General features: G+C 47.9%; 1 protein-coding gene across 11 annotated transcripts in view; it reads right to left on the reverse strand.

Annotated features, from left to right (window-relative positions):
• WWP1 (WW domain containing E3 ubiquitin protein ligase 1) overlaps window positions 1-20,447 on the reverse strand; it is a 78,078-nt gene extending 57,631 nt beyond the window's left edge. For 6 of the 11 annotated variants that reach the window (XM_036437344.2, XM_036437347.2, XM_036437345.2 and 3 more), the window contains exon 1: window positions 20,291-20,446. Coding sequence is in view for 1 of the 11 variants with exons in the window: in XM_045581576.1 (XP_045437532.1) it covers window positions 3,286-3,295 (10 nt within the window). In the remaining 10 variants the exon portion in view is untranslated. Of the gene's footprint in view, window positions 1-3,147; window positions 3,156-3,285; window positions 3,414-20,290 lie in introns of those variants that run through there. The other 5 variants (XM_045581572.1, XM_045581578.1, XM_045581573.1 and 2 more) reach the window with 3 other exon arrangements.
• Window positions 20,448-20,957: the final 510 nt, after the last annotated feature.

The raw sequence follows: 20,957 nt of genomic DNA on the forward strand, positions 1-20,957 counted from the left end.
CTAGGCACCCAAGATTCTGCAACCTGAAAGCAGAAAGTATTTCACAAAAACATAAGCTCAAAGTAGGGAATTTCATTTTAAACAATACAAGCCTGTTACATCTACATCTAGAGAACACTTCTAAAAAGCTCCTGTTGGTCATCTCAATGAGTTTTTAAAACGGGACAAAAAACAAGAGGGGGCCAGTGTGCCCTGATTCACACAGACCCCGCCCTCCATTCAGCCCTGCGGCCTGGGAAACCCCACAGTTCTGGGCTCAGCGGGTGGGCACTTGGTAGCCCTAGGAACAGTGGAGTGCTCTAACTGAAGACCAGCAGTCGCCAACCTCACGGACCACCAGTTGGCAACTGCTGGGGTAGATAACTTCTGTGATGCATCTCAGAGATGTTTCTAGAACCCCGTTATAATAAAGCATAGTTCTGACAGATTCCCTCAGCTGCATGACCTAAATATTCAGAAGCAGGAACTTTATTGTCACAGCTCGTCACAGGCCTGGATGTCACACGGGACTGCTCGTCACGGGGTCTACGGGACATGTGGCAGGAGGAAGAGACGGCAGCAGGGAGTGGGCCAACACAGCCCTCAGAACCGCCTGCGCTTCCTACAACACTCAGTCCTCCTGTTCTCCGCGGCCCCTGCCCAGCCCGGCGCCCGCCCTGGAGCGGAGAAGCCCACTCATCACCCGCAGGCGGTCACCGCGCCGCACTGGCCCTGCCCGCAGCCCTTAGGCGCCATGGCCCCCGCAGCGCCTCCTGGCGCCACCACCGCCACTGGTCTATGAGCACCTGCTTCCCTCCACAGGGGCCCCGAGGGAGCAGAGGAAGGGCAGTTCTGCGCCATGTCAGCATCCCTCAGCCCCAGCCTCCCTCGGCCTTTCCTGAGCCTCTCGCCCACTGCGCCTGCACGTAGCGCGGGGCCGAGGTCTGTGTGCCGAGGTGTTCGTTCGCTGTCTTGGTGGAAGCTGGCTGACCTCTGCATCATCGTCACCAGCTAATCGTCTTCAGTGCGAAGCGCAGCAGCCCCTCCGGGTAAGCTCCCTCTGAGGGCCCTGGGTGGAGAGCACACCCTCCCCGCAGCGCCTTCTGTGCCTGAGGAGCTCTCGCCTCACTCCCAGGTGCTGTTCGCCTCCGACTGCAGTTTGGGGGGTTAATTTAACCTAAAAATGCCCATCTGACCATAAGACCGAATGACCTCATCTTTCTCTCTCTTTCTACACTTTCAGTCAACTTCCAAGTTCCTTCTAGCACAAATTTATGGCACCTCAAGGAGAATCACAGCAGTATTTTTGATACAAAAAGTGTTCTCTTCAAAATGCCAAATTCCCTACGTCAGCACGAATACCCACTCTTCTGTATCCCGCTCAGTTCCCGATTTACAGCCAGAGGAGGTACCGGTAAGCACTTTTAACTTCCCCAACCTCTGGCTGTTTTCACTCCTCCTCCCGGCGACACAGACCCAGGCCTCGTCTCTGCACCTCTTTTCCAGGCACAGCTCACGCCGTTCTGGCACGGGGGTCCTGGTTCCATTCTAATAGCTTCTGGCTCAAATCAACTCTTAAATTACTTTTTTAAAGAAGGAAATACAATTTATTCAACAGAAGGCAATTTTTCAGATACTCCCCACAGCCGTGGGCTGAGGTTGAGGTCCTGATTGCAGGGAAGGGTGCTGCTGGCGGCTGCCACATGGGCGGACCCCCGCTGCTCACCTCCAGAGTCCCTCCACTTCCCAGGTCCCCAAACTCGCCTCCTGATGGACCCCGGGCACTCGTCAGCAACCCCTCCTCCAATTCTTCTTCGGTGGTTTTGCCTTTTTAAAACTTCATTAGCCATGTGCTGCTCAGAAGTTCCTCCATTCCTCATCCTCAAACTCAGAACCCACCCCCCTTTTCCTTTTTTTTATTTTTATTAATTTTTTCTTTTCCCTTTTGGCTTTTACTTTTTATGAACCTTCTCCTCCCTTCACTCTGTTCTCTCCTCCCGGCCAGCGGTCCCAGCCTCTGCTTTGCTCTGGTTTTATCATTAAATGGGACGGTCTGCGCGGAAGGCCGGGTCTGTGGCATGTCAGCAGGCCCGGCCGCGACTCCCAGGGCCCCGCCACATGCTCCACAGCGCCCGCTGCCGCCGCCCGAACGTTCTTAATGCTCCTGTCGTATCTTTTAGGGGTTCTAAACCTCAGTCCCTTTCCAGATGCACTTTTTACTGCCGATCTTGAACCATTTCCAAACCAGGTGAATTCCTTGCTCTCAAGATTACTCTACAGCCCAAGATTACTCCATCAGTGGTAAAATGAATATAAATTTCTTGCCCTTATGAGATGAACAAACATCTGCATTATCATCATGTGCTCTTCACTGCAATTAAAAGCCTTGCTTATGCTGCCTTAATAATCTACGGTTAATAACACCTTCGTCACTGCATCCACTAACTTCTGGCAGCTAACTTCCTCACTGCTCCTCAACACTTCTCATCCTCTTTGCCTGCAGCTCATGTCAGCTCTCCAGTTCCAGTTTTGCACTCCTTAGCAGCTCTGTTTCACAACACTGAAACCCTGCTTATTTATCTATTTGCCTATTACACTGTACATTTCTTTATTTCGACTCATCTTGTAATAATTTTCAACTTTTAAATTACAGTTGACATACAATATTATATTAATTTTAGGTGTACGACATAGTGATTATACATTTATATAACTTACAAAGTGTTCACCTGATAAGTTTAGGACTCATCTGACACCACAGTTATTACAATATTGTTGACTATATTCCCTATACCGTATTTTACACACCCATGACTATTTTGTAAGCACCAATTTGTACTTCTTAATCCCTTCACCTTTTTCACTCAGTCCTTTAACCTTCTCCTATCTGACAATCATCCAAGCATTCTCTGTAAGTTTGTTGTTTGTTTTGTTCTTTAGATTCCACATATCGGTAGAATCACATGGCTTTTCTTTCTCTGACCCACTTCACTCAGCAAAATACCTTCTAGGTCCATGTTATTGCAGATGGCAAGATTTCACTCCTTTTTATGACTGAGTCATATTCCATTTCTTCTTTATTGATGGATCCCTGGATTGCTTCCATATCTTGGCTATTGTAAATGTTGCAATGAACATGCGGTACACAGGCCTTTATGAGTCAGTGTTTTGGGATTCTTCAAATTCCCAAAAGTGGACTTGCTGGGTCCCTCTTTGTCTCATGTTATAGCCTTTGTTTAAAAGTCTATTTTGTCTGATGCAAGTATTGCTACTACTTTTTTTTTTTTTTTTTTTACCCATTTGCATCTTTTTCCATCTTTTTACTTTCAGTTTGTATAAGTCTTTTTACGAAATGTGTCTTATAGGCAGCATATGTAAGGGTTTTGTTTTCTTATTCATTCAGCCATCATGTCTTTTGATTGGAACATTTAATACTTACATTTAAAATAATTGTTCATATGTTGTTATTGCCATTTTATTATAATTTTTTAAATCTTTTCTTCTTCTTAAAAGAACACCATTTAACATTTCTTGTAATACTCATTTGGTAGTGATGAACTCCTTGAGCTTTTCTTGTCTGGGAAACTCTTTAGCTCACCTTCAATTCTAAATGATAGCCTTGCTGGATAGAGTAATCTTGGTTGTAAGTTTCTGTTTTCATCACTTTGAATATTTCTTGCTTCTCTCTTCTACCTACAAAGTTTCCGTTGAGAAATAAACTGACAGTCTTAGTAACTAACTGCTTTTCTCTTATGTATCCTGATGGGGGCTCTTTAGGTACACCTTGTTTGGGACTCTATGCACTTCCTAGTCTTGTATATCTTTTCCCTTCGTCAGTTTATGGAAATTTTTAGTCATTATTTCTTCAAATTGATTCTAAATCCCTTCTGACACCCCCATGATGCAAATGCTGGTAGGCTTCATGCTGTCTTAGAGTCCCTTTAAACTATCCTCTTTTTTTAAATTTTTTTTTTTCTTTTTGCTGTTCTGACTGGGTGTTTTCTCTACCTTGTCTTCCAAAATGCAGATATGATCCTCTACTTCATCTAATATACTGTTGATTCCCTCTTAATGTATTCTTCACTTCAATAATTATAGTCTTGATTTCTGACTGGTTCATTTTTTCTATCTCTATTTACATGTTTCCTATCTCTTTGTTGAAGTTCACGCTAAGATCATTGAGTATCCTTATAGCCAGTGTTTGAACTCAGCATCTGGTAGATTGCTTGTCTCCATTTTGTTTAGTTCTTTTTCTGGAATTTTGCTTTGTACTTTCATTTGGAACATGTTTGTCTCCTTATGTTGGGGGGCTCTCTGTGTTTGTTTCTATGTATTAGGAAGATGTGCTACATCTCCCAGTCTTGGCAGATGGCGGGGGGAAGAGTAGTCAGTGGTAATCTGCCTGTCAACTGAGTCAGTGCTCCAGATGTGCCCCCTGTGTGGGTTGTGTGTGCCCTCCTGCTGTAGCTGAGACTTGATTACTACTGGCACCTCAATGAAAGGGGTGGTGCTCAGACTGACTGGCTGTGAGGGACAGCTGTGACTGCAGCAGAGGAGCTGCTGTGCAGAGGCTGATGCCAGGAAGCAGGATTGGCTGTGTGTGGGCTCTGATTCCTGCTAACCCACCTCTGGGTGTAGGATTTATCTTTATAATTCCAGCCCCTAGCCCAGTGTTCAGTCTTTACTAACTATACAATAAATGTGTTAAAAGAAGATTCACAATTAATAAAACAGCCCAACAAAATTAGGTAGGGTAATTTAAAAAAAATGTATGTATATAGCATAGAACTATTGTAAAACTTCAATAAAATTAAAATATTATAAAGAAAATCCTGCACAAATGAGACTATAAACCAGCTATACCCTTTCCCATCTGACCTCAAAGTACACTGCCACCTAACCAATGTGATTTCACATCCATGACCCAAAATACATGCTCAATAAAAATATGTCCAGAAGATGGATTGATGGATGCTAGGAAGAGAACCAAGATGGTAGCATAGGTAAACACTGGTACTCGCCACCTCCAAAACCACATCAAAATTACAACTAAAATACAGAACAGCTATCATACAGAACCGCCTGCAAGCTGGCTGAATGGATATCCTACAATTAGAGAAGTAAAGAAGAAAGCACACTGAGATGGTAGGAGGGGCAGAAGCGTGGAATGGGCTGGTCCAGCATCCATGTGTGGGAGAGCCTATGCAGAGGCTGCCTATGAGGAGCAAGGGGTCCAGTCCCACACCAGACACCCAGCTGAGGGTTCTAGAGCTGGGAAGAGAAGTCCCCGCAACTACAGGCTGGAAAAACCAGCGTAGATTGTGGAGGCTGCTGGAATCCCAGGTATTCCTCTTAAAGGGCCCGTGCACAAATTTACACAGTCCTGCTTCTTTCAAGCTCCAGTGTCGGAGGAGGACCCAGACACACTCAGGGAAGAACTGGATTGTCTGGCATCAGGTAGGAACTCAGGAGAAACTTTCTCCCAAACTGGGGTGCTCCCAGGGGCCATTGATCCTATCTTGGACCTCCGCTGTTGCAAGGCTGACAGCCATATACGAGTCTTTATCAGCCTGTAATATACTGTTTGCTCCATGCTGGGGATTCCCTGAGGCCCTACCCCATCCAATTTGCAACCCTACCCAAGCTGTTTCCAGCTGCTTTTCTATATGAATGGATGTCCTGGCTCAGGCCTCTCTTGGGCACTTCAAAGCCCAAAACGAATAGCAAAGAGCAGCTGTCTACAGATCCCTCTGAAGCTCCTGCTGGGTGGCCCCAGACAGTGGCTAACTTTGCACTTCCCTGGAGGCCCTAGAGCAGTGGTCGGCAAACTCATTATTCAAACAGAGCCAAATATCAACAGTATAATGATCGAAATAAGAGCCGAGTTTTTTAAACTTACACTTCTTCTAATGGCACTTCTTCAAAATAGACTCGCCCAGGCAGTGGTATTTTGTGGAAGAGCCACACGCAAGGGGCCAAAGAGCCACATATAACTCGTGAGTCGCAATTTGCCGACCACAGCCCTAGAGTCAATAGACCCAGTGGATAGCTTCAGACCACAGCAGATTACAACTCTACACATCCATAAGTGACACACTCAGTGAGCACCAAAGCCCCACTGAAGCAAGTCCTGCTCTACAGGGGTATTTCCTGCACAGCAGCAGTAGTCGCAGCTGGTCCTCACAGCCAATTGGCCTGGAGGTCAATCAACTCCTCCCAGTGATGCCAACAGCAATCAAGGCTCAACTACAAGACTGTGCATATAGCCCACACAAGGGCACACCTAGAGTGCCCAGCTCAGGTGACTTACAAAAATACAAAGATAGTGTAAGGAGCCCCAGGGACAAATTCAAGTGTACCAACGTTCACATTATGGAGGTACCAGACAGCTACAGGACACCTACTATACAAGGCCACTCTACCAATTCCAGGAGATATAGCAGTTCTCCACAGGTTGGCTGCTTCCCTGTGTATGTAGAAACAAACACAGGGAAGCAGCCAACCTGTGGAGATAAAGCAAAGAAACATGTCACAAATGAAAGAAATGCAAGCAAGCAAACTATTGGATACAAAGTTCAAAACCATAGTTATAAGGTTATCTAAGAATCTTCATGAGACTTTCAAGGATCTTAATGAGAATACCAAAGACATGAAAAAGACCAGTCAGAAATTAAGCATACACTAACTGAAATAAAGAAAAATTTACAAGGATCCAACAGTAGAGTAGATGATTCCAAGAATCAAATCAATGATTTATAATATGAGGAAGCAAAAAACACTCCCATTCAGAAGAGCAAAAAGAAAAAGAGAAAACAAAAAATATGAAGATAATGCAAGGAGCCTCTGTGACAACTTCAAGTGTACAAACATTCATATTATGGAGGTATTAGAAGAAGAGAGAAAGCAAGATATTAAAAACCTATATGAAGAAATAATGACAGAAAACTTCCCCTACCTGGTGAAAGAAATAGACTTACAAGTCCAGGAGATACAGAGAGTACCAAACAAGAGAAACCTAAAGAGACTCATACCATGATACACCATAATTAAAATGCCAAGGGCTAAAGACAAAGAGAGAATGTTAAAAGCAGCAAGAGAAAAACAGTTACCTACAAGGGAGTACCCATACGACTATAAGCTGATTTCTCAACAGAAACTATGCAGGCCAGAAGGAAGTGGCAAGAAATAGTCAAAGTGATGAACCAATATTATTCTACCCAGCAAAGCTCTCATTTAGAATTGAGGTCAGATAAAGAGCTTCACAGACAAGAAAAAGCTAAAAGAATTCATTACCACTAAACCAGTATTACATGAAATGTTGAAGGATATTCTTTAAGAAGAGGAAGATGATGAAGAGAAAGCTAAGAAGAGATAAAAAATATGAACAATAAAATGGCAACAAATACATATCTATCAACAAATCTAAAAATCAAAATAAACGAATAAGAAATCTAACAAAATAGACTGGCGAATAAAATAGAATCAGAAGCATGAAAGCAAGGAAAAGACTAACAAATTTCAGAGGGAAGGGGGTGGGGAAGGGGTTGGGAAGAGAATAATTAAAGATCTTACCTATGGACACATAGAATAGGGTGGAGAAGGCTTGGGGTGAGGCAGAAACCAGGTGGAAGGTGCAGCAGTGGGTAAAACAGGGGGCATCTGTAATACTCTTCAACAAATAAGATTTAAAAATTCAAAACAAACAAAAATATCCAGTAAAAAAGTAAAAGATAAATGTTATATAAAATGCTTGTTTGACTTATTAAATACTCAAATGGCCAAAAGTATATAAACAAGAGAAAATTTCATAAGACATGGGACATTCTCTAGCCTAATTATTCAAAATAATTCAGAAGTCATATACTAATCCCCAAATTCTACATCAATTGGATTTTATAAAAGTCTTGGGGAACTCTGGCTGCTTAGAACATAGCACAAATGATCCCACTGAAACACGGTAAACGCTGGTGAGCTGTCAAGACCAAGCCACAGCAGCCTGCCAGACCCACACCAGCTGAAACACTTGCAGGGTACAAGGAAACCTGCTGCTCCAGAGATGTTTCAGCACTGCCACAAATACTTATGTATGTGCATGTGCAATACTCCCACAAAAATCAGAGCAAAGTTCCAAAAGAAACTTCTGACAGAGAAAAAACACTTGGCATGGGGCCTGACACATAGTAAACACTTAATAAATTATACCTATTTTTATCTAGAATCCCCAATCCAACTTTTGTGTTCATCATTGCATACTAATTGTAAATTTCAAAAGTATAGCACAAATCCTCACCACTGCATCGACATGCCTCCTCACAGCCTGGTGCCCACAAGGGTCTGATACATATCTGCTAATGAAGGACTCCTGGTGCCAACTGAATCTCAAAACAAGCAGGCTTTCAGCCAAAGAGCCTCATTTACTTGTAGGTGGTTTGTTCAATGAACTACTATACTTCTCAAATTGACTTTTTTTGTTTGTTTGTTTAAAATTATCATAAAGATGGGAAAAAGGTATGAAACTCATATAGAAAATACTTCTCCAAGAGCTACCAGCTTAGATAACACTGCTAGGCAAAAGCAGCCTTGTTAACTGGCTGGTAAGGCATCTGAATTCTCAGGCCTGGGTCACCTTATTAAAAGAATGAATGGAGCCCTAGCCGGTTTGGCTCAGTGGATAGAGCACTGGCCTGCGGACTGAAGGATCCCAGGTAGGGGGCATGCAGGAGGTAGTTGATCAATGATTCTCTCTCATCATTGATGTTTCTGTCTCTTCCTCTCCCTTCCTCTCTGATATCAATAAAGAAATATATATATTTTTAAAAAGAATGAATACAGCACAAAGCACATGGTACTTCCTAGATTAGGATTAGTTGACTAAAATCACTGCATGTTTCATGAAAACATGAAATAGTGGCAATCATCCATAATCACACAACTTAACTCACAACTGTTTTCATTTTATACTATGGTCTTCCTCAATACACATTTTTTTCTTACAACGTTGCAATCCTAGTGTACAAATAATTTTATTTTCTACTCCCTACTCTCCATTTACAGTAAGAACTGCTCATTATGAACTTGATTGACCCCTTGGCCAACATCAGAGCAATGTAGGCTTACGGTTGGAAAACACAAGTCGGGCAACAATATTCTAGAAAGCCACAAGATGGTGATGTTGCTCAAAATATGCATCTCTAAAAATATATATAATTAAATACATCGGACCAACTTTCCAAAAAACAAGTTTTCCTTCATTGTAAGTAAGGGTTGTCAAAAATGTCTGTACTTTACCAGAAAGCATTAGTGAGGAGGGAAATATGTTTATCAAATTTAGCAGAAACTACTCTAATTTTAAAAAAAAATATATTTTATTGAGTTTTTACAGAGAGGAAGAGAGAGTAAGAAACGTCGATGAGAGAATCATCGATCAGCTGCCTCTTGCACACCCCCTACTGGGGATGTGCCCACAACCAAGGTACATGCCCTTGACCGGAATCGAACCCGGGATCTTTCAGTCCGCAGGCCGATGCTCTATCCACTGAGCCAAACCGGTTTCGGCAGAAAGTATTCTAATTTTAAAGGTAAACAGATATGGTCCCTAAATACAAAACAAAAATGCAGGACTTGACATTATTATTGTCTTTTATCTTACTAATCTCTCCTTCACTTTCTGCTCCATCACCTTCCTCCTCAGGTCATAATAAAAAAGTGAAATACTATGTTTTTACTTGTCATGCACTCAACTTTATTTTTCATAATTATTGTTAACTTAGTGAGATGATTTCTATTTGTTTCAAAAGGATACTAAAATTTATTTATATCAACAAAGGAGAATAATGCCAAAATGGTATCAGCAATGAGAATCAGATTATTTCATTCTAATTTGCTATAATTTCTTCGATTTCTTATAATATGCAGCACTATGTTTACAATAGTAAAATACCAAAACTTTCCAAGCAAGTATTGTTGCATTTGGTACTTTTCGCCCAGCCTCAGTGATGCTCAGTAGACAACGGTTTCCCACTCTGTGCTGCATGTCAGTTAAGAAGCTTCTAGTAACACCGAGATCCGAAAATGCGGGTTTCAAACACATGGAACCCACTGGAGTGACATGTGGGAGAGCTGTGTGGCTCCTCCCAGACAACGGAGCGCCCTGTCTGAGAGCACCACACACACGTGGGTGTCTGCGTGACACACAAACACAGCCTGCCTGAGCCTGGAGTCTGAGTCAGGTCTCAGACTCGAACAACAGGAGCACTTACTGCGTTCCTACTGTACCAAGAAACAATCTCTAATGCCAACCGTTCCCCTCGGTCTTCAGTGTTCTTACTGACAGGGATACTGGGTTTCAGGAACTCAAAGAGCCCAGGGCCACAAAACTAGCGGCTCAGGATTCTGAACCCAGAATTCTTGGGCTCAGAGCCAACGCTCTTTCCACTGCGTCTGCACTGCAAACAGACTGTCAAACAAGAAATGCTGAGCTAAACCCAGGCCTTACACCGAACTGTTGGCCACATCAGTCACATTCTCTTATTTTCCCACTTAAGGATTCACAGAAGGGTGGTTTTGTGGGGCTTTGAGAGCTAGTCATTGGAAAGGCTTTTTCTTATGGCTGAGAGAGAACAAGTAGCCTTAAAAAGATAATGTGTGAAAGCTGGCGCATGAACAGGGAGAGGAGGTCGGCTGTAGGGATTGTTTAAGAGATCATTTCCATATGTTCTGGGAAAAACACGGGGCAACATACCATACTTATTTTGCAAAGATCAAACTTCATGTAATTACTTTATACAATCTCATATTTCAAAACGACACAAACATTTCCCTAAGTAATGGGTCATTTGTTTCTAAGTTTGGTATTTTAAGGACATAATTTTGCTTACCAGACTTTTTTCCTTCAAATCCCAAGTTTCCAGTGTTTTGATATTCTCAGACACCATGCGGCTGCCTTCGGATGGCAGACAGCAGCCACCGCAGCCACGACAGCAGGGCTAAGGCAGGCGCGCTCATGTCAGGCCTGCGGGCCAGTCACTGTCCTCTGCATGGCACTGGTCGCCCAAACACTTCCTGGCGTTTGCAGATACATTAAGAATTCTAACCTGCCAGCATTAAGTAGCCATGGAGACCTGCTCGCCTTCAATTCCTCGCCCTGGAAGAGCAGAGCGTGCTGTATGAGGTGTCCGGGACACGGCTGTCAGAGGCCTAGCCCTGGGTCCAGGCTCCACCTCCAGCAGCTGCATGCATGCTACCCTGCTGTTGCAGCACGAGGATGCTGACACATGGGGAAGCCAGCACTGCTTCCAACATCGGACGGCGACTCCCATGGCCGGACACCCACTCTGGCCCTAGCTCCTCCCAGCCCTGGCCCCCTCCCCACGCCCACACAGACGGCAGAGCTGGCCACGCTGCAGACCCATGTCTGCAGCAGTCAGGTCCGAGTTACACTGGGCACCTGAGAGGACTACACTACTGCTGAAGTTTTTGTTATAAACACATAATTTCAAGGTATTTTAAAGCTACTCAAGTAGCAGTCATACAGTGTTAATTTACTATCTACAAATACTCTTCCTAAGAACTTTAAAGCATGCTGCTAAGTATAAAATTACATCTTAGAGGCAAATTTATAATTCAAAACACAAACTTCCCAAAATGAGAAAATCAATTAAATGGCAAAATTTTACTCCTAGAATACTTTTTCCCCTCAAGCATTTCTTCTCAAGTTTAAATACAGTAGAGCCCAGCCAGCATGGCTCAGTGGTTGAGCATTGACCTATGAACCAGGAGGTCACTGTTCAATACCCGGTCAGGGTACATGCCAGGTGTGCAGGCTCAATCCCAGTGTGGGGCTGCAGGAGGTAGCGGGTCACAGATTTTCTCATTATTAATGTTTCTATATCTCCCTTCTTCTCCAAAATCAATAAAAAAATATATATATATTTAAAAAAAATAAAGTAGAAATATGAGAACACAATCCTTTAACCACAAATCCAATAAAATCCCAAAAGTTATAAAAACTCAAGTTCCTTCATAACTTATTAGGCGGAAATATATATTCTATGTCCTTATTTACACACCTAAACATTTGCCCAGGGAAGCGCAGGATGCTGCCAAGACTTTGCTGGATGCTAAGTAACACAGCATACGGAATGTGTTCCCTTTCTGATCGTAAGAAATAATAATCTTGAAATATGCCTGCCATCAATGACAAGCTGTTATGAACCCATCCTAGTGAATATTTATTGAGTACCGAGTGCCAGGTTTAAGGCACAACAGATCATTTTACTACCACTTTACTGCCTACAAATGCTAAAACAAGGGCTTTTCCTAAAAAAGTACTTGACTGAGCTCAGCTGAGGGCCAGAACTCACAACTGGGTCTGTCTACTTTAAAGCCTACGCACTTTATTTTTAAATGTTTTATTGATTTTTTTAGAGAGAGGGAGGAAGAGAAACCTAGGTATGTGACCTGATCAGGAATCGAACCAGCAACCTTTCGTTGCACAGGATGATGTAAAACCTAAGCTCTTTTGATAGCCAACACTTTAAAAAAAAATTATCACAAAGAAAGTTTTTAAAAAGTTATAATGACCAAAACTTTTACCCCAGGAAAATGAAATTCCTGAGCACCATTCTGGGCATTCACATTTAAACATCAAACCACATTTCACCACTCACAGGACAGAGAGAGGGGAGTTGATTTTATTGTCTTCTCCCCAGAGCACTGGCCACAAAGTCAGTGTAAACACACAAAACAATGGCTCCTCAAACCAATGCCAACTGATCCTTTCCACTCACAGTGAGACAGAGGCAGGGGTTGGCATGGGTTTTGGTTGTTGTTTTTACCACAAAATGTACTAACGCCGTGAAAACATGGTTGCTATAAACATAGGTTAAGTTTTTCCACTAACAGCCCCAGCTGGAAGATCTGCCATTGCAATGACAGCTGTGATCACGGGACTGAGGGTTTAAGTGACACCAACACAGACTGTCTCTACCACTGTCCTCAGCATGCCTCAGAGAGAGTTTCAGGCTGTCAGGCTGTAGGGCTCCTTCAGTAATGGTTAGAACTGAGACCGTTTCTCCTGACTTTCTCCCAGGCCAGGCCCCGTAGGCAGTGGCGCCCCCCAGCAGACGGAGCACGGCGCCACCTCCTCCCACCTGAAGACGCACGCGGATCAGACACTTCACTCAGAGCCTCCATTTCTGAGGAGCTTATCTTAGCGAAGAAAAAGGCAGATTATCTGCTATCTAATCGCTGTGTCTGAGCTGTGAAAAGCGGACATCAGCATTCCCAGGAGTCTCTCCTGCGGCAGGTGCTGTGGGAGCAGGCCGCCCTCCCTGCTCCTCGCTGAAACCGCCCGGCATCAGGCTGGAGTGGCTCTGGATAGGTCTTGAGCACTCACCTGAAGCCCCTTTAAACATCTAGAAGGTTTAGGTGTTAAGATCTCTTTCTGTTTACGTGTCACACGTGTGCTATAGCTTAGAAAGTGTCTCCGAGAGCACAGAACCGCAGCTGACAGACCAGTTTCTAACAGCACTCTCCAAGGAGCATGCACCCGGGCTACTTGTGAAACGGGAAATTCGTGAGCCCTGCTGTAAGGACCTTCCCGCAGACCCCGAAGGGAACTCAACCATCCCCACGCTCCACACACCCGGAGGACTGTGACCCCCGGAGAGCTGGACACCCGGAGGGCTGGACACCCAGAGGGCTGTGACCCCCGGAGGGCTGGACATCCAGAGGGCTGGACACGCAGAGGGCTGGACACCCAGAGGGCTGTGACCCCAGAGGGCTGGACACCCGGAGGGCTGTGACCCCGGAGGGCTGGACACCCGGAGGGCTGTGACCCCCGGAGGGCTGGACACCCAGAGGGCTGGACACGCAGAGGGCTGTGACCCCCGGAGGGCTGGACACCCAGAGGGCTGTGACCCCGGAGGGCTGGACACCCGGAGGGCTGTGACCCCCGGAGAGCTGGACACCCGGAGGGCTGGACACCCAGAGGGCTGTGACCCCCGGAGGGCTGGACACCCAGAGGGCTGTGACCCCCGGAGGGCTGGACACCCAGAGGGCTGTGACCCCGGAGGGCTGGACACCCGGAGGGCTGTGACCCCCGGAGGGCTGGACACCCAGAGGGCTGTGACCCCCGGAGGGCTGTGACCCCCGGGAGGGCTGGACACCCGGAGGGCTGGACACCCGAAGGGCTGTGATGACGGGTCCGCGGTGCCTCCTGCCAGACTGCACAGCTCCCCTCCCGCCCCTGCCCGTCCTCCACATGGGGTTTCTTTCTCAGATTCACTTCGGCAACGTCCTTCTTAAGAGGTGAGATTTAACGTGCAGCTCTGCTCACGCCAAAGCAACTGTCCTTGAGAAGTGAGGGCATCCCAGAAGAGTAGACTTACTTTAATCTCACCTTATTTATAAGGAGTTATAAGCAATAGAAATGGTCTATGGGCTGCTGATGTTTTAGGGGCCATACTTTCTGCTTTCCGACATTACTTCAATTAACCCTTAGAACAGCCAGCAGGAAAGATGTCCTGACGTTTCCCAGAAGATGAGTGTGAGGCCAGGGCCCGGAGGCAGCGCTGAGGGCAGCACCACCACTCTTTCCCAAGGCCAGCGGCTCATTCCTCAACCGTGAGGGCAGAGGCCATTGGTTTACCTACTTTTAAGGCAGAGTATGTTCTAATTTACAAAGTAAGTTCACTGGACTACCCCTCCCACCGGCCAAACGCAGAGAGCAGGGCTGCTGGCCCGTGGGGCGGCTGCACAGCCAGCACCGCCTCAGCCAGGACTCACCGGGGCTCCCGCCAGCCTTTCCTCATGGCCCTGGCTACCCAACCGCTCTCAGGACTTGTTCTCCTTAGAGAAGCCAAGGCTTCACGCCCAGGACTGTCCGTAACCCTATCGGCCCTGCTCTGCGCCCAGCCCTTCCTATTTACAAGGTCATGTTTCTCAGTCCGTCAGGGCCCTGTGCTCGCTTCCGAAATGGGCAGCCCTGCACGCGTGGGCAGGACGAGCTCCCAAGGGCCCGGAGCTGCACCCATGTTCTGTGCGGGATGTGTAGCCGCATTACTGCGCTTAGGGGTGATGAGAACAAGACACGGTTCCTTCATGCCAGCCAGCCCGAACATCGTTTAGAAAACCTGACCCGAATAAAAGCTGCTACTGAGACTGAAAGAGTGACGGCCACAGGAAGACAAGTGGTGGAGAAGAGGGAGGAAAACCTGGCAGGCAGAACGGGACGGGCACCACCGTATTCCTTGGGTTCCCTAAGGGCCAGGTTCAAAGCACTGAAAGCACAGGCGGCTCAGGTCTGGCTCCCAGAGTTCCCCGCAGCCCCGCTATGGAAGGCGCAGACTTCCTGGATGCACACCCGTCTGGTCCTGTCCCCTGGAACCTGGGCTGGCCCACAGAATGTGGCAGAAAGGATGGTTCTAAGTGTAGGGCTTAAGGAGGTCTGGCTACTTCTGCTGCTGCACTCTCTGAGCCCTAAGCAACCAAGTAAGGCCAGCCATCCTTCTGCAAAGACAGGGGCCTGAGACAACGAGACGGAATGGCACAGGCTTATCCCCTGCCCTGGAGAGCGGTTTGGTAGCCACGGCCGTGAGGAAGAGGCTGGCGGGCGTTCATGTCCTGGTCGGCACATGGCCGGGCTGCAGGCTCAATCCCTCGTGGGGGGTGCAAGAAGGAGCAGATGGATGTTTTGCTCTCACATCCATAGAGAGTGTTTCTCTCTCTATCCCTTCCAATCTCTAAAAATCAATAAGAAATACTTTTTAAAAAACTATATGGTACAAGAGGAAGAGAAGCAGAGAGCAGAGACTGGCACCTGCTGAGCAGCCAGCGGAGTGTGTCCATCAGAGTGACACAGCAGACTGCTTCCCTGGCAGCTTGGACAGTGAAGCTGCGAGCAAAACACAACAACAAACAAGTGGCTGTCTACAGCCATTCGTTTTGTAAAATAGCAATAAATAGATAAACAACACTCATGGGATTGTTATAACGAAAGTATGGGTTATAATGCCTGTTTTTGTATAATTTTCTCAAAACCCAGAGAAAAGGAGTGCATTACAGACACACATCCCTTCACTGCATGGGTTTTCAATGAAGACAAGATCCCCCCCCCCCCCCCCCCCCCTGCAAAAAGCTTACAACTCGATTTACTGTGGTATCTGGAACCAAACCCGCAGACTCTCCGAGCCGGACCTGTCCCTGTAATTGCAAACAGTCCCAGTCCCAGAAGATACAGTCTGTGCTCTCTGCCCTTCCTGACAGGGACTCCCCCAGCCCGAGTCCCAGGACAGGCCTCGTGGGCCACCACCACACCGGGCCCGCACCTGGCAGTGCCCACCTGCAGGGGCACACCAGCCTGTGCTGGGAACCAGTAGGTCTTAAGAATGTTGAGACGAAGACTAGTCTTCCTTATACATGAGGAACTATTTAACTTACGGTTTTACGTAACTTATTCCCCAAAAAGTTGTTTAAACACAAATTTGAAGTATATACTAACACTTTTTATTTTATCTTTAATATATACTTTTATTGTTGAAAATATTACAGATGTCTCCCATTCTCCCCCCCTTTAACTTCTGCTAACAGTTTTTTAATAATAAATCATTTTTAATGACTAAGCTTTTGATATAATGGTAAAAATCATGAAATATGATATAGACTTCTGGAAATCAGATCCTGATTATTTGCTCTAAAAATCCAAATTTTCAGGCTTTTATAAAAGAACAAACTCCACCTGTAGCAACTGCATTAAAATCCATGTTTTCTAAAGGAAACTAATACCTACTTTTCACCAGTATATATTTCCAGATGAGAAATCAACTTTTGTTTTTTTCTTGACAGAAAGATAACTATTTTGTGATAAATTCTTACAAATTTCAAAATTACCTACCAAAAGCGCTGCAACGAGATTGCCATTTTAACACGAAGGAGGAGACACACAAGTTCAGATCCACACAGCACAGAATGTAACGTATTCCACACAGGTAACCCAGATCCTGGCCCAGCCTCCCTCACTGCAGCTGAGTCGGTGGGAAAAGAACACTGGCCGAGGAGCAGAAGCATGGGCTATAACGCTGTTCTGTCTAGCCACCGACTAGCCGATACTCTGAATTTAACCTTTTTAACTTGTTTGAGCCTCAGTGTCTTCTAAGAAGCAGTGACACTCCTACACGCCTCCTCTCCGTGGTCCTGAAAACCAGACAGCAGCGTGAGCGCCCTCAGGAGGCGAGGGGCCGGCTGCACCCACCTCCTGCCGCCGAGCAGAGGGTTCTGGGCGGCCTTCCTCAGTGCTCTTCCCCCTTCAGGTGTCACACCTGGCACGCAGGACGCATACCGCCATCAACACAAACCTACGGTTCTTTCGGAGCCTTGTCATAATTACACATTTTAATAGAAAGGGTAAAAAGACCCCTCTCTTTCTAATAATTATGGAATCAAAGTTTCTAGAGCTATAGAAGATACTAAGTAATCATTTTTTCTGATTCTACCAAGAAGACATTCCTACAGATGCAGAAAAGCCAACTGTTTACTAATCGACTGTGCTGTAACCACACAATGTTAAGGACACAATCCAATGAAAAACGCCCTTTGTTTGTTTTGTCAAGTTTACATTTTTACTTGGTAAAGGCTTCCTAATGGAGGACAGGAGTTATGCAGGGCATACCTGGATAGAGAAAATAAGTTCTTAAAGCTTCTAATTTCACTGACGTCCCTCCCCACCCCTACTCCTGAGTCCAGACAGAGACACAATGGAAATGAGGAAACTGGCCTGATACCTGCTGTCCACACGCCCCCTCAGCCTCAGCCTCCCCGCCGGCACCTGGACACGAGGCAGGCCGCAGCCGGTCCGAGGAGAGTCAAGAGTCACACGCTGTTAGCACCTGGACGGCCCTCTAGTTCTCAGTGAGGAGGTCACGTAAAGGCAATAACTACACCCAGGATGGCGAATCAGTTGCAAACACCTTTACACGAGAAAGAAATCAACTCCCATCCCATCTTATGCACTTGCTAACTGAAATATTTAGGACAAATCGCTTAACCTCTTGGGCTAGTTAGCTCTATAACACGTTAGTGAAGCCCACCTAAACCACAGCACAGTGGCCGCAGGGGAGGCGCAGCCTGCCTCCGCAGCTCTCGGCGGGAAAGCCCAGCGGCTCTGAGGGCTGCTGCCAGGCCGGCCCTGGCCCCGGCGCCACGGCTAAGCTTCAGGCAGCCTCAGAGTCTCTGAAGTTACAACCAGAAAACACAGGTGCACACGGCCGTTTTCCGGCAGATTCCTTTAATCCACGGCAGACTGGAGCTGCTGCCGCCGAGCCGCCGGCCGAAGAGAAAGCTGTGGACGCCCGCCGGTACCACCATTCCCCAGCGGCCTGGATCGGCACCGCAGTTATTTTTACTCTTCATTTTCTCTCATCAGTTCTGTCTAATCTACTTCCTCCCTCCCTTCCTTTCCTATAATTATGGCCACAGCTCAGGCCCTCACTACCTATTACCACAGCAACCAGGTCTTTCTGCCTCCACGTTCTCTCTACTTCTTCCACACCGCACAGCTGCCCTGCTGACTCCCTGAGACAGCTTTACTCCTTACATTCTCAGCTCAAAGTCCCACCTACCGAAGCCAAAGGCATTGGCCTGCATTCAAAACCATCACAAACGGGTCCACGTTTCCTTAGGGCTTTATCACCCTCGCTATGGTACAAATACTTGATGTTCCAATTACTGTGTCTCCCCAAATGTATGAACTCTCTGCTCCTCATCCCTTCTCTGCTTAGTGACCTTTGCTGGCCTGTCAAGATTCTTAGTCATCCTTAAAAAAAAGCTTCCGGAAGCCAGGAAACCCCACCTTCCTGAGGGAGACGTGAGCTCTGCCGCCTGTGTATTGGAATTCTGCAGGTCCCTTAGCTGGCCGTCAGCACCAATGAGGCATGTGTGTGTAGTCTTCCCACCTACCTAGTCCCTGAAGGCCGTGACCATCCTCATCCTTATCTTTACCCACACACCCACAGTCATGCAGTAGGTGCCTACTAACTGTGAAGCAGTAAAAGACATCTCCGACTTCCGGAGTGAACAGCAGAGACAACTCTCCCTTTATCCTGTCACCCAGGCTTCCAAAGCAGAGCCCTTCCTCTCTGCTGAACCAGGAAAACTCCTTGAAAATGTCAGTAAGTGCCCTGGCCTGTTTGGCTCAGTAGGTAGAGCATCTGCCTGTGGACTGAAAGGTCCCAGGTTCGATTCTGGTCAAGGGCACAAGCCTGGGTTGTGGGCTCAATCCCCAGTAGGGGGCATGCAGGAGGCAGCCAATGATTCTCTCTTATCACTGAAGTTTCCATCTCTCTCTCCCTCTCCTGTCCTTCCTGAAATCAATAAATATATATGTATATTTTAAAAAAATGCAGTAAGCTACATTTGAAAGAATGATTCCGCACTACACACTGCTGAGTAGCTCCCAATACTTGGATACCGTGTTTTCAATTTGAAAAAATATTACCTACTTGTGAAAAGTGCTCATTTCCAGTGATAGCTAATTTACAACGTGATGGCTAAAAACCAGTCACACACGTAACAGAATGCCTTTTTTTTAAAGTGCATTTTGCTTGTATAACGCACAGAGACTCAGTGCGGCAGATAAGGCGGATTTACACATGAGTGTGAACTCTTGCGAAAACCTGCATACAAACTGCTCCCTGGGTGTTTCAGGTAAAAACTCCGCAGGGGAGAGACAACTTAGACATCACCTCTCCCCCCACCGCCGCCACCACCGCGAGCACGTAAAGCACCGCCGATCCTGTGCACATCGGGCTGCACAAGACCCAGAACTCACCCACAGCAAAGGAACGCCGCGAGCCGGAGGAGAAGCCCGTCCCAGGACAGACCGCCCAGGCCGGACCCCGGACCAGGCAGGTCCCTCCGGCCCGGCAGAGAGTGGGCCGAGGACGCACCGCCAACCCCGCGGCGGGCGAAGGGAAACGAACGTCCAGGAAGGACGGCGGAGGTCCAGGTCAGGGAGGATCAGCGAAAACTGCAAGGTCACCGGACCGGCGGGTCACGGCGAGGGGTGCGCTGGGGCTCAGTCAGCGGGACGGTGACTCCGGGCGCCGGCACCCTCCCGGGACGCGCCTGGGGGGCAGGAAGTGCACCGGCTTCCCCGGGGCCGGGGCAAGGTGAGCAGCCGATGGCCGCGCTGCGGAGTCACCGGGACACTCCGCTCGGCCCGTGCCAAGGCCGCCAGCAGCCCCGCGCCCCCGCCCGCGGAGTCCGCCCGGGCCGAGCGCGGCCTCGGAGTCCCGCCCGCGCCCGCCGTCCTCACCGGCTCCGGCCTCGCTGCGGCGCGTCCCCGCGGCGGCGCTCAGCCCTCGGCGCCCAGGACCGCCATCTCGCCGCAGGCGCCGTCCCGCAGCCAGGCCGCCCGCAGCCGCTCGGAAGCGCTGCGGCCGCCGTTCCTCCCCGTCCCGCCCCGCCGGCCGCACCCCCTCCCGGGAGCGCGCCACCCCGCCCGCCGCCCGCCGCCGGCTAGCGGACCCGCCGCCCCGAGCATGCGCACCAGGGGCTCGCGCCGCCGCCGGGGAGCCCGCTTCTCGGGTCTTCGGGGGCGCTCGGCGGACGCGCACCGCCAGCCAATGGGCCGTGGGGGCGGGGCCCGGGCCGTGGAGGGCGGGGCCTGGGCGTGGTGGGTGTGGTCTCGCTCGTGGGCGGGCCAGAGCGCGGAGAAGGAACCCGGAGAGGCTCCGCGGGCGGGAGGCGCGTGCCGCTGACGTGACTTTCCGGCTGGGGCGGGACGGTGCGTCACCTCCAGGAGGACCTGGCATGGCGCTCCTCTGGGACGCCCACAGCCCAGGTAGGCTCCACATGAACAGCCCTGGCCTGGGGGGCGCCGGAGAACGCAGTGCCAGAGCAATAACTGCACCAGCGGAGCACTGCCAGCGCGTGGTCACTGTGCACCAAGGCTTGCACGCCCCCATGAGTAGGAAGACAAA

Source organism: Pipistrellus kuhlii, unplaced genomic scaffold, assembly GCF_014108245.1.
Source record: "Pipistrellus kuhlii isolate mPipKuh1 unplaced genomic scaffold, mPipKuh1.p scaffold_m20_p_14, whole genome shotgun sequence".
In the NCBI taxonomy this organism is placed as follows: Eukaryota; Metazoa; Chordata; class Mammalia; order Chiroptera; family Vespertilionidae; genus Pipistrellus; species Pipistrellus kuhlii.